The 14,400-nt window shown below is 38.3% G+C and overlaps 1 protein-coding gene across 1 annotated transcript in view; it reads right to left on the bottom strand.

Annotated features, from left to right (window-relative positions):
- Positions 1–14,400, bottom strand: part of LOC126334788 (DNA polymerase nu-like) — a 451,725-nt gene that overhangs the window by 291,137 nt on the left and 146,188 nt on the right. Inside the window, exon 4 of the mRNA XM_049997409.1 lies at positions 6,055–6,216. Coding sequence (XP_049853366.1) covers positions 6,055–6,216 — 162 coding nt within the window. The remainder of the gene's footprint in view (positions 1–6,054; positions 6,217–14,400) is intronic.

Genomic DNA, 14,400 nt, shown 5'->3' on the forward strand with positions numbered 1-14,400 from the left:
CTGTATTTTTAGTATCCGCACTATGTTTGTCGAGTTACCCCAAAAAACAATACCATACCTAATAATGGATTCAAAGTAGCTTGTATATGCTACTTTCCGCGTGTCAATGTCCGTTGCAGTTGATAATATTTGCATTGCAAATGCAAAGCTGCTCAATTTGTTTGCAAGGTATTCAATGTGTGCCTGCCACCTCAAATTTTCATCTACTTTTAGACCTAAGAATTTGACTGAGTCAACTTCTTCTATAACTTGGTTGTTGTGTACAATCTTAATTTGCTCACATTTTGACTGTTTGGTTTTGAACTGCATCACGTGAGTCTTAGATATGTTTAGATTCAGCCCATTTAGCTGAAACCAAGTTTCTAAGGTACTGAGGGTACTGATCACAGATTTGAGAATTTTTTCTGAATCCTGATCTTCAACTAAGACAGAAGTATCATCTGCGAACAGAACTGATGGGGAGCTGATATTTAATGGTAAGTCATTAACATAAAAGAGAAATAGGACTGGGCCCAATATGGAGCCTTGTGGAACACCCTGAGTAATTTTTTTCCAGTCAGAAAAATAATATGCGCCATTTGAAGAAATGCTAACTCTTTGCTTTCTGTTGGATAAGTAGGATTTAAGCCATTGTAGGGCACTGCCGCCAATGCCATACTTTTCAAGTTTGTAAACAAGCAATGCGTGGTTTACGGAATCGAATGCCTTTGTGAGGTCGCAGAAAATTCCTGCCACCTTATTTCTCTTGTCTAATGACGTACTTATTTTCTCAATGAAACTGTTAACTGCATCTACGGTGTTTTTCCCTTGCTGAAAACCAAATTGATTGTTTAGAATAACAGAATATTTTGCAATGAAGTTTTGGATTTGAGCAACAGCAAGTTTTTCAAATATTTTAGATAGGACTGGGAGAATTGAGATAGGACGATAATTTCCCATGATCTCTCTTGATCCCTTCTTGAAGAGTGGTTTGACTTCAGCATATTTCAGTACCTCTGGGAAACAGCCCTCTTCAAAACATTGATTTATTATCTGAGCTAGTGGGTTTGCAATTCTATTGTGTACCACTTTAATAACTTTGGTGGGTATTCTATCCCAACCTGCAGATTTTTTGTTTCTTAATGTTAAAATAGCATTTTCTACATCCTCAAAAGAAACTTTTGAGAATTTTGTAAAGTTTTCAGAGTTTTTGCCTAGGCCAAAGGGATTTACTTTGTTGTGATAATCTGCTACATCTACATCAGATTTTGCTACATTTATAAAGAATTCATTAAAGTACTCTGGTATTTGAGTTGGATTTACAACAGTTTTTCCTTCAATGTCAATTTTTGGAATTTCTTGGTTACAGGCTTTAACACCTAACTCAGATTTAATGACTGACCACACAGCCTTTGTCTTATTTTTATGATTTAAAATTAACCTGTTGTTTGCCAGTTGTTTTGCTGCCTTGACAACTCTTTTAAATATGGTTTTATAGAGTCTAACATATTTAATGAAATTTATATCTTTATTATATTTTAGTTCTCTGTGCAGTTGCCTTTTCCTTACACTGGAAATTTTTATGCCCTGGGTAATCCACTTTACTGTATTTGTTATCTTATTGCTGCAGAGTCTAGGTGGAAATGTTTCATTAAAGTCTGCAAGAAAACTATTTAGGAATTTCTCAAAGTTTTTATCACTTGAGTTACCATAATCAAAAGGCCATGTTTTATCTCTTAGCTTCTCACTAAATGTTAGCAAGTTTTCTTTGCTAAAGTTCCTGCTCATATGGGTTCTTGTATGTGAAATGTTTGTGTCTGTCTGTGGCAGCTCAATAAACAATACATAATGATCTGAAATACCTAGATCTACACAAAATTTATACACATCTTCATATACATAATTAGTTAGAACATTGTCAATGCATGTTGCTGATTGCCCATTGTCCCTGGTAGATTCAAAGAAATTCAATTTGAAACCATATTTCTTAACTAAGTCAGTGAACCTTGAAGCTTGGCTACTATTACATGTGATATCAATATTAAAATCAGCAGCTATTACAACTTTTTTCTTTGTTTCTCTACAAAGGTCTTCTAGCATAATTTGAAGCTTAGATAAGAATAGTTCTGTTGTTGATGTCCCTGGAATTCTGTATATTGAGATTATTATAACATTTGCTAGCGAGTCCACTATTTCTACACAACAGCTCTCGAACACACATTCTTCATTTAAATAATTAAAACAGTTTCTGGTCTCATAATTTATGTCATTGTGTAGAAGTATACATGAGCCTCCACGTAACTTGTTTCTTCTACAAAAGCTACTTGCTAATCTGAAGTTCCCTATTTTGTTCAGAATTTTAATTGTCCCCTCAGTCAACCAGTGTTCATTTAAACAAACAACTTTAATATTTGCATATTCTGACAGAATGATTTCCAATTCATCTATTTTGGAGCTTTTATTATTAGAAGCATCAGTGTTTAAGCCATTTATATTTCAGTGGATAACATACCTACTTTGACTATTTCTTACAGGCTTTAGCATATTTCTTGCCAGATAATGGTTTGGTTTTTTCTTTCTTAATGCTACACACGTTTTTTCACCCCCATCACTACTTATAAGTTTCCCTTATTTTTTATGATCTGGCAAGTATCTAAGAACATCTTACTGAATATTTTTGAGCCCAACCTGTTCAGATGTAGACCATCTTTGGCAAGACACTTTGCACTTAGAAATTTGTTGGGATCAATAAAAACGACTCCTAGCTTATTGCACTGTTCTTTAATATCGCCGTTTATTCGCTGCACATAGCTGTCACTCACCGATCTCCTGTACACAATGCCACTTATTATTATTCTGGAATTCGGGGTACAGTCTTCTGGCCGTTCGGATGAGGTTCCTTGTGTGGTTTACAATTTCTTCCTCACTGTTGGTTCGAAGCGAATTTGTTCCCACATGGATAAAAACACCTTTTGGATTTCTGCTATGCTTATTTCCTGCGTTCTCTCTTGAGTTTAAGACGTTGTTTAGGTGTGTATGCAATTGATGCGTCCTGATTCCAGGCCGAACGTCAATTTCGGAGTTTGGTACGATTATGTTTTTCAATAATGAGTCACCTATAATAAAAAATTCACTTTCTGTCTTATTATAATGCTTCTTTCTGTCTTTTTTGTACGTTACGCTGGTCCACTTATATTTATTTGGTACGTCAGTATCTTTAGTTTCTTTTTCTTTGCACCTACAGTATGGCTAACTGTATAACAGAGGCATGCAGGCCTCACCACCAGTAGCAAGGTTCATGGGAGGAGGTTGTTGCCATTAAATCCTGTGAAATATTCCTAAATACTTATCTGAAAACCCCACTCATAATGGGAATATATTAGATTTTTTTGTTGCCATTAAATCTGTTTCCATCATGATTGGGGTTCTGAATGATCTGTTCTGGGTAGTTTTCAGATAAGGCATTTAGGGATATTTCACAGGATATTATGTCATGTCCACCACTAACAAAATTGTAACTATATGCAGACTGAAGTGCCAAATGGAAATTTGTACCAAGGCCAGGGTTCAAACCCTTATCTCCTGCTCACTAGGAAGTTGTGCTAACCACTGTGCCATCCTGGCACAGTGGTTTTGCCCAACTGCATGTACTACCCTAGCACACTTCCCTTCACGCCTCAGCCCACTGATGGTTCTCTAGGGCATTCAGTTTACCGGAAACCCACTCATACTGATTTGTACCTGAAAGCACCGCGTTGCCATCAACCATCGCAAACCATGAGTTTGCTTAAAACACTTGTTCATAGATCTCATACTGTCTCAGATCTAGATAGCTTACCTCAAGAACTCGCCCATCTAAAGAGGGTATTCAGTGAAAATGGGTATTCCATCTGGCAGATTAACAGGGCGCTAACAGTTAAAACTAAGAAGCAGGAAGTGAATAAAGAAGAGAACATTCCAAAACAATCATTAGCTTTTCTTCCTTTCGTTGGCAACACTTAGTTTCAAATAGCAAGAATCCTCTGATAATTTCAGGTAAAAGTGGTTTTCCGCCCATCATCGAAGATTGCGGACCTTGTGGGATCAGTTAAGAACAATTTGTTACTACGAAAGGCCAAAATTTACAAGATACCATGCCAATGTGGTATGGCTTACATAGGTCAAACCACATGCACCTTGAAAGAAAAGTCCGCTATTGCTGAACATTGTATTTCTACTGGACATTCAATAGCGTATGAGAAAACAATGATTTTGTCCACAGCAATGTCTTTCTGGGACTCCATTATTAAAGAATCCATAGAAATATGACTGGAAGAAAATTAGTTAAACCGTGACAGTGGCTACCAGCTGGATAGTGCATGGAATGCCATCATCTCCACGATTTGATCTAATTGAAGATGACAGATTGCGTCGACGGCCGTGGCAAACAGCAACGCAGAGGGCGACTGAGTTCTGCTATTCCACCAGCGAGAGTGCTGCCGGCGGGCAGTGTGGTTTATCTGTCAAGTTTTCGACGCATGCGCAAAATAGTTACAGTACGCTATATATTGCGGAACGGAGGACGTTTTCGCCAGTCTGCGACGGCTCACCTGAAGATGACTGGCAGGTGTCCAGTTAAAATATCGTGTGAAGTATTGAACAGTGACCAGCTGCAAGCCCGAAATTTGTTTTGAACAGTCAATTCGCCGGGAAAATTTTAAAATTCACAAAACAGTACCTATTATTTTGTCCCTTTCTGATTCTACAGTTTTCTGTTAAACAAATTTACTTCAAGGCCTATTGTGTCTTTGATTTTTTCTGTCTAAATGTTGATGTTAAAATGAATTAATTTAGTACTTTACCATTTGTTATTTATGTAAGATGCGAATCTGTAAATAGGTGTCACCCACTAAGTTGTAGACAGTCATGGTCGAGATTTAATCAGTACAGTTACTATGGCAATTAGTTAGCATGGTTTAAAGTAATATGTTGGTCTTTGCCACAACTGAACTTTGAGAAACTCCTGGTAATTGGTGTAGCTTAGTGATCTGTGTTAAAATACTAAAGGTGCTGGATTTAATGAAGCTGACCATCGAATTTGAAGTTAGTGTCCCCCAATATGACGAGAAGAAAAAAAAAATAATTTCTGTAGTATGTGTTATTTAGCAACTCTTCAACAAATACAATGATCAAAGGAGGATTAGCAATGAAGAAATGCCATGAGACTTATGAGATACAAAACAGGTCAGTAAGTTATAACCGTTTTCAGAGCAGACTCGATGAATGTCTTACACCACCTCCTTACCCATGTCCATTCCACACTGCGCTTCTCTAAGGATTGTCAAGACAAAAATAATGGTATACAGGAAAGCATATGAGCCACTATTTTTCCTACTCTGTATCTGTGAATGAAAGAGAAAAAGTCCTAGCTAATGTTAGACTAAAAAGTATCTTCTCTCATGAACTATGTTGGTTCTTAGAGTACAGAAGTAGATGTAAAGATAATAAGAAGAACCTATTGACTACAAATTCTCTGAGATGCACGTCAGAGGTATAGGTCATAAAAATAATGTTTCTATTAACAAGAGGCATAAATTAACCCTTTTTTGTTATCTTCAGTCAGATGACTGGTTTGATACAGCTCTCATGCTACTCTATCCTGTACAAGTCTTTTCATCTCTGCATCACTACGACAACCCTCATCTTCTCCATCCATTACCAAATTGAGAAATCCTTGATGCCTCAGGAGGTGTCATACCAACAATTCCTTCTCTAAATCAGTTTGTGCTATAAACATCTTTTTTTCGGTACAATACCTCTTCATTTGTTATTTTATGTATCCATCTAATTTTCAGCATTCTTCTATAGTAACACATTTCAAAAGCTTTCATTCTCTTCTTGCCAGCACTGCTTATCGTCCACATTTCCCGTCCATATAAGACTACACTCCCAACAAATCCCTTCAGAAAAGGAGGGGGAATGAATCACAATAAATGTAAATTTAATTTGCAACAAATTCCACAATAACAATGTAGCACTATTGTAGACTATTTCTTTGAAGTCTATATATGACTTTGGTGACAAATAACATCTTACTTTGGTGTAGCAATATTCTTCCAATGATTCTCATCAAAACTAATGAAGTAAAAGTTAGGAACCTCTGAGTGGGAAACTTTTATGCTTAGCAGAACACCCACTGCTTTGTGCGCTGACAATGTTGTACTGTCAGTTGGTTTGTTGAGGTCACAAAAACCACCGCTGTAAGATAAATGTTATTATTATTGTTGTTGTTGTTGCTATAAATAAGTTGACAAAGACTGCATGCAAGTCATATGGCATAACATGAAATTTCTGAAAATAAAGGAAAAAATATGTACATACAGAACAAATAGAAGGAAATAAGAGAGCAGTAAGGAAGGAAAAAAAAAATTTAAATAATTTACAAAAAAGTGAAAAGAGCAATACTGAATAAAAGATATAATTCAGACAAAGAAAAAATATTATCACTGAATTACATGCATAATCTGAGATAAAAATTACTGAAAAATAATCAAGACAACATTAATCCAGAAGTACAGTACAAAAGTGAGATCATCTCACAAAGTGATAGCCTCTGTCAGTGAACAGCAGAAGTTGTTTGCTTTTCCTGCTATTATCTAAACTTAATAAGGATTTACCTTTTACATATTTATTCAATGTTTGTTGATTAAACCATAGTACAACAGTTGATTGCTATTTTCAATTCACATAACAAGATACAAATGGGATTTCCAACAAGACTGTGAAAGAAGTGTGTCTGTCAACTGTATATATACACTAAGACATGCAAATGCATGTTCATTTAGTAAGAACAAAGGGGAAAATTTGTTATTCCTAATTTTAGCGCATACATTTATAGAATTTAAGAACTGATCTCTCTCTCTCTCTCTCTCTCTCTCTCTCTCTCTCTCTCTCTCTCTCTCTCTCTCTCTCTGTGTGTGTGTGTGTGTGTGTGTGTGTGTGTGTGTGTGTGTGTGTGTGTGTGTGTGTGTGTGAGAGAGAGAGAGAGAGAGAGAGAGAGAGAGAGAGAGAGAGAGAATGTGTGTGGGTGTGGGTGTTTTCCACTAATGACATGAGCAACCAGATAGCATATTTACTGTGATTAACAGAAGACCTCTATGTGCCCTATGAAGAAGCTGATATGGAATTGCTACACCAATTCTTCTGTTGCATATCTTACAGGAAAACTTTTTTTTTAATCTTAACTTGTTTCATCATAAATTATTGTTGTTTGCGATGACGATGGCTTAACACACTGCCTGCTATCTCAGACAGTCATGTATACAGAGGTGAAGCAGTGTAACATGTGTGACTTTTATTTGATGCTCACTCCATCGAATTTTTTCTGAAACATTTGTTCTACTATAGGAAAGATATTTTCCAAAAGCGCAATTTCTTCTTTAACAAACCTTAGATACTTCAACACGTCACTTCAAATCTGCCTTCACAGCACTTAATATACTGTGCAACCTGTACCCGTAGAAAGGAGTGAATGGCAGAACTGCAGTTCACAGCAAGCAGAAAGTGAACAGCATCTGCCAGTGCACAAATTTACCATTATGGGAAATTTCGGTATTGGTTTACTTACAGGCATGAGGAGGTGTGAGTGGAACCTCCATAGCATGCAGATTTGGATATGTTGAGGTCTGATTACCAAGTCATAGGCGACATGTGACAAGTAGAAAGTCGTTTGTTTCTGAGTGGGACATGATTCAGTGTTTTTCCCATGGCACATGATCAGATGATGTGTTCATAGCACTTGGAGACTGTACACCCTCTTTAATTCTTTACATATTGACTCTACTTGGAACTTTGATAGCATTTTGTGTGTGTGTGTGTGTGTGTGTGTGTGTGTGTGTGTGTGTGTGTGTGTGTCCCTGGAGTGGGAACTTAGCTCCACAGCAAGATAGTGACCATGGGGCAAATGGATGAAAGGCAAAAGATAATAGAAGAGCTGCAAGAGCGTGCTGAAGAGTCAGTTGCAGGTATGTTCCACATGCATGGACTCTGCCTCTGCAGAACCAGCTGAAAAAAATGTAACCTGCACAGTGCTGTCACACCAGTACCTCTCACTGTTACTGGAATGGTGATAAGCACAGGATGGGTGTTGCACTTTTGACCCCACAACCCATTGATGTGGTTCATCCAAGTGGAGGCAGCTTTATATATATTAAAAACAAAGATTCCAAGACTTACCAAGTGGGAAAGGGCCGGCAGACAGGCACAATGAACAAAACACACACACACACAGAATTACTAGCTTTCACAACCGATGGTTGCTTCTTCAGGAAAGAGGGAAGGAGAGGGAAAGACGAAAGGATGTGGGTTTTAAGGGAGAGGGTAAGGAGTCATTCCAATCCTGGGAGCGGAAAGACTTCCCTTAGGGGGAAAAAAGGACAGGTGTACGGCCAGCACATCTTGGTACAGTGTTACACCGTCCGAGTTATCTGGATACTTCCCACCAACACCAACCTATCCGAACTCCGGAGATGGGAACTTGCCCTTCAGTATACCCTCTCTTCTCGATATCCGCCAGGCCTCAACCTCCGCTAATTTCAAGTTGCCGCCGCTCATACCTCACCTGTCTTTCAATAACTTCTTTGCCTCTCTACTTCCGCCTCGACTGACATCTCTGCCCTTACTCTTTGCCTTTAAATATGTCTGCTTGTGTCTGTGTATGTGCGGATGGATATGTGTGTGTGTGTGTGCGCGAGTGTACACCTGTCCTTTTTTCCCCCTAAGGGAAGTCAATCCGCTCCCGGGATTGGAATGACTCCTTACCCTCTCCCTTAAAACCCACACCCTTTCATTTTTCCCTCTCCTTCCTTCCTTCCTGACGAAGCAACTGCCAGTTGCGAAAGCTCGTAATTTTGTGTGTGTGTTTGTGTGTTTTGTTCATGTGCCTGTCTGCCGGCGCTTTCCCGCTTGGTTAAGTCTTGGAATCTTTGAGATTATATATATATATATATATATATATATATATATATATATATATATATATATATATATATATATATATATTATATGACACACACACACAATGATGTTTGCAAACTCGCCACATTATAAGTCAACTAGACCAAAACTATGGAGCCGAAGTGCAGGACATAATCACTGCTCTCCTGATGCAGTCTTCATACAAATGGCTGAAGAATTAGTTAATCTGGTGGGTTTCCTCGTTGCAACAGGTGCATCACTTGCTACACCAAGAAGAATGCAGCAACAGGAGGCCACCTCAGTTCCTGCATAACCCGCACAGCCTTGCGCCGGTCAACATGGCGCCAGACTTGCTGTAGCGTGCTATCTGGATATGCAGCCTCTCTGCTCAAGAGCAAGTGGTCATCGCCACACAGACAGAAATGCAGCTGGATACCATTGCAGACTTGACTAGTCAAGTAACTGATGCACTCGCAATGATTTTTAATATGACAGCCACAGCAGCCTATGATAGTCCAGTATGAACTTCCACTCTGTGGTGACACACACCTTCTGCACATACCACCACAAATGCTGACCTACACCAGCTAGTTCAGAATCTGGCTTGCCCAGGTGACAGTACTAACCATACTAACCACACATGTTGACTGGCTGGCTTACTCATGGGCAGACATCAGCAGGCACTGGAGCAGCAACAGATGCAGCTACCAGCAACCCAGCATGCAACTGGCAATGTGGAATGATTCCAGCAGTAAGCAGTACTTCAGTAATGTGGTAACAACTGCTTGAATGGTTTTTGCAGATACCATGCCTGTTTCAGTAACAACACAGCAAAATTCTGGTCACCCTGTGTGCACCCAATTGCTTGCTATGACTGGGCTTAGAGGCGCCCAGCTGCAGTGCAATATCAAATAATCTCTTCACAGTGAAATGGGCTAGCAGTGTGAAATGCCTCATCAACATTGGCTCTGACCTATCAATGTTCCCACAAACTATGGTGAGAGACTACAAAACCACTATCCCTTAAGGTGGTTAAAAATTCTAGTACTAATGGATCTCAGGCTATGTTGCGTACTTGCACAGACATTCACTGCAGCAGATGTCAATGAGCCAATCCTAGGTACAGATTTCAGGCTGCTTGCCAGCATCACAAATCACTTGCTGACTGATTCAAAAAGTTTGAAGATGGCTGGGCAGCAGCAGCAGGTCTTGTTCTTCAATGTGAATTCAAGTAATTGCCCTGGACTGACATTCTCAATAAATTTCTAAAACTCACTCACCCACTTTATGTACCATGTGATACTAAGAACTGTGCAGTGCACTACATTGTAGCCATGACCAGTCCTCTCATATCATGCCCAACTCGTGCCGAATAGCTCACTATATCCAAGACTGAGTTCAAAGCCATGCTGCAAAAAGACATCCTTCAGCCACTGAGCAGCCCACGGTGTTCTGTCTTGCACTTAGTCCCCAAGAAAGACAAATTCTGGGACCCAAGTGGGGACTACCATTGTTTAAATGCATGAGCAGTGAGGGACTGATATCCAATACTGTACCTTCAGAACTTCAGCCACGCCATGGCAGGATCAATTACATTCAGGAAAAGAGTTAATGCAAATTCGTGTTGCACCCAAAGACAATCACAGCCATTATCAAGCCTTTTGGACTTTTTGAGACTATGTAAATGACATTTGGTCTTCAGAATGCATCCCAGACCTGACAGCAATACCTGTGGATAGCATGTTGCCAGGCTTACCATGGCGCTTTGCCTGCCTAGATGTCAACCTAGTATTTTTTAAGTTACCCAAGCAGACTGAATTCAGGACGAGTCCCCCCCGAAAATTGGAAATTCCCCCCTGAGAAATTCGTATCTATAGTTGTGGTGAAACATAAAAATTATCACCTGGTCTGTTAACTTGTACTGTTGTGACAAAATTTAAACTATGCCAGCTGCTTTTGTTAACGAAGTTTGGAGTCAACTAAGGATAAGTCGTAATGACATGCAGATTTTACAAACAAAATGTATGTGTAACATAATAGGTGGCGGCTGGGTCCCTACAGTTTGGTCTCATTACTTATCTGTTTGGTCTGGAACACTTAGCATCAATTGTTCTGTTTTTTATTATTATTATTATTATTTCTTTCTTATCTCAGACGTTATGTCTGGTCAAAAGTAGAAAGTGACGCGGACCTTGATCAAGCGTGACTTCCTTTTAACTGTACGGTATATGTTATATTGCATTTAGGAACTTTCGGGTAATTGAACATGTATCAATAATTACGGATTTCTGTAGTTGTAGATATAAGTTTGGATGTAGCTTTATTGCATTGATGTACTGGTGGATACTGTGTGGTATGACTCCTGTAGTTGATAGTATAATTGGTATAATGTCAACTTTATCCTGATGTCACATATCCTTGATTTCCTCAGCCAGTTGGATGTATTTTTCAATTTTTTCTCCTGTTTTCTTTTGTATATTTGTTGTATTGGGTATGGATATTTCGATTAGTTGTGTTAATTTCTTCTTTTTATTGGTGAGTATGATGTCAGGTTTGTTATGTGATGTTGTTTTATCTGTTATAATGGTTCTGTTCCAGTATAATTTGTATTCATAATTCTCCAGTACATTTTGTGGTGCATACTTGTATGTGGGAACGTGTTGTTTTATAAGTTTATGTTGTAAGGCAAGCTGTTGATGTATTATTTTTGCTACATTGTCATGTCTTCTGGGGTATTCTGTATTTGCTACTATTGTACATCCGCTTGTAATGTGATCTACTGTTTCTATTTGTTGTTTGCAAAGCCTGCATTTATCTGTTGTGGTATTGGGATCTTTAATAATATGCTTGCTGTAATATCTGGTGTTTATTGTTTGATCCTGTATTGCAATCATGAATCCTTCCGTCTCACTGTATATATTGCCTTTTCTTAGCCTTGTGTTGGATGCCTCTTGATCGATGTGTGGCTGTGTTAGATGATACGGGTGCTTGCCATGTAGTGTTTTCTTTTTCCAATTTACTTTCTTCGTATCTGTTGATGTTATGTGATCTAAAGGGTTGTAGAAGTGGTTATGAAATTGCAGTGGTGTAGCCGATGTATTTATATGAGTGATTGCTTTGTGTATTTTGCTAGTTTCTGTTCGTTCTAGAAAGAATTTTCTTAAATTGTCTACCTGTCTATAATGTAGATTAAAAACAAAGATTCCAAGACTTACCAAGCGAGAAAGCACCGGTAGACAGGCACAATAAATAAAACACACAAACACACACACAGAATTTCTAGCTTTCGCTACCGACGGTTGCTTCTTCAGGAAAGAGGAAAGGAGAGGGAAAGACGAAAGGATGTGGGTTTTAAGGGAGAGGGTAAGGAGTCATTCCAATCTCGGGAGCAGAAAGATTTACCTTAGGGGGAAAAAAAGGAGAGGTGTACACTCGCAGTCCCACACACACACATATCCATTCGCACATACACAGACACACGCAGACATTTACAAATGTCTGCTTGTGTCTGTGTATGTGCGGATGGATATGTGTGTGTGTTTGAGTGTACACCTGTCCTTTTTTCCCCCTAAGGTAAATCTTTCTGCTCCCGAGATTGGAATGACTCCTTACCCTCTCCCTTAAAACCCACATCCTTTCGTCTTTCCCTCTCCTTTCCTCTTTCCTGAAGAAGCAACCGTCGGTTGCGAAAGCTAGAAATTCTGTGTGTGTTTTTTATTTATTGTGCCTGTCTACCGGCGCTTTCCCGCTTGGTAAGTCTTGGAATCTTTGTTTTTAATATATTTTTTCCATGTGGAAGTTTCTTTCTATTTTATTTATGTCTATAATGTAGGTTTTTTATGTCGGTAAATCCCCTTCCTCCTTCCTTTCTGCTTAATGTGAATCTTTCTGTTGCTGAATGTATGTGATGTATTCTATATTTGTGGCATTGTGATCGTGTAAATGTACTGAGTGCTTCTAGGTCTGTGTTACTCCATTTCACTACTCCAAATGAGTAGGTCAATATTGGTATAGCATAAGTATTTATAGCTTTTGTTTTGTTTCTTGCTGTCAATTCTGTTATCAGTATTTTTGTTAGTCTTTGTCTATATTTTTCCTTTTAGTTCTTCTTTAATATTTGTATTATCTATTCCTATTTTTTGTCTGTATCCTAGATATTTATAGGCATCTGTTTTTTCCATCGCTTCTATGCAGTCGCTGTGGTTATCCAATATGTAATCTTCTTGTTTAGTGTGTTTTCCCTTGACTATGCTATTTTTCTTACATTTGTCTGTTCCAAAAGCCATATTTATATCATTGCTGAATACTTCTGTTATCTTTAGTAATTGGTTGAGTTGTTGATTTGTTGCTGCCAGTAGTTTTAGATCATCCATGTATAGCAAATGTGCGATTTTGTGTGGGTATGTTCCAGTAATATTGTATCCATAATTTGTATTATTTAGCATGTTGGATAGTCGGTTCAGAGCAAGGCAGAACCAGAAAGGACTTCATGAGTCTCCTTGGTATATTCCACACTTAATCTGTATTGGCTGTGATGTGATATTATTTGAATTTGTTTGGATATTAAGTGTGGTTTTCCAATTTTTCATTACTATGCTTAGGAACTGTATCAATTTAGGATCTACTTTGTATATTTCCAATATTTGTAGTGACCATGAGTGGGGTACACTATCAAAAGCTTTTCGGTAATCAATGTATGCGGCGACCTTTGTTTAGTTTTAGCTTGATATGTTACTTCTGCATCTATTAGCAGTTGCTCTTTACATCCTCGTGCTCCTTTGCAACAGCCTTTTTGTTCTTCATTTATAATTTTTTTCTGTGTTGTATGTGTCATTAATTTCTGTGTAATGACTGAAGTTAATATTTAGTATATTGTTGGCAGGCATGTTATGGGGCGGTATTTAGCTGGGTTTCCTGTGTCTGCTTGATCTTTAGGTTTCAGATAAGTTATTCCATGTGTATCAGGGAATGTGTATGAATCTGCAATGTAACTGTTAAATAATTTAGTTAGATGTGAATGTGTTGAGGTGAACTTCTTTAGCCAGAAATTTGCTATTTTATCTTTTCCAGGGGCTTTCCAATTGTGAGTAGAATTAATTGCTTTGGTGACTTCATGTTGCAAAATTATCACTTCAGGCATTTGTGGTATCATCTCGTATGTGTCTGTTTCTGCTTCTATCCACCGTGCATGCCTGTTATGTTGTACCGGGTTTGACCGTATGTTGCTCCAGAAGTGTTCCATGTCTGTTATGTTTGGTGGATTGTCTATTTTAATGTGTGTGTTATCTATTGTCTGGTAAAATTTCTTTTGGTTTGTGTTGAATGGTTATTATTATTATTATTATTATTATTATTATTATTATTGCCAACACCAACAAATTAGCAGTTGCTGTATAATAAGTGTGCGGTAAAGCTAAGCATTGCAAGGTGTGTTGGCAACGCCGATTGTGGAATAAGTCAGCCTTT

Source organism: Schistocerca gregaria, chromosome 2 (assembly GCF_023897955.1).
Source record: "Schistocerca gregaria isolate iqSchGreg1 chromosome 2, iqSchGreg1.2, whole genome shotgun sequence".
Taxonomy (NCBI): domain Eukaryota; kingdom Metazoa; phylum Arthropoda; class Insecta; order Orthoptera; family Acrididae; genus Schistocerca; species Schistocerca gregaria.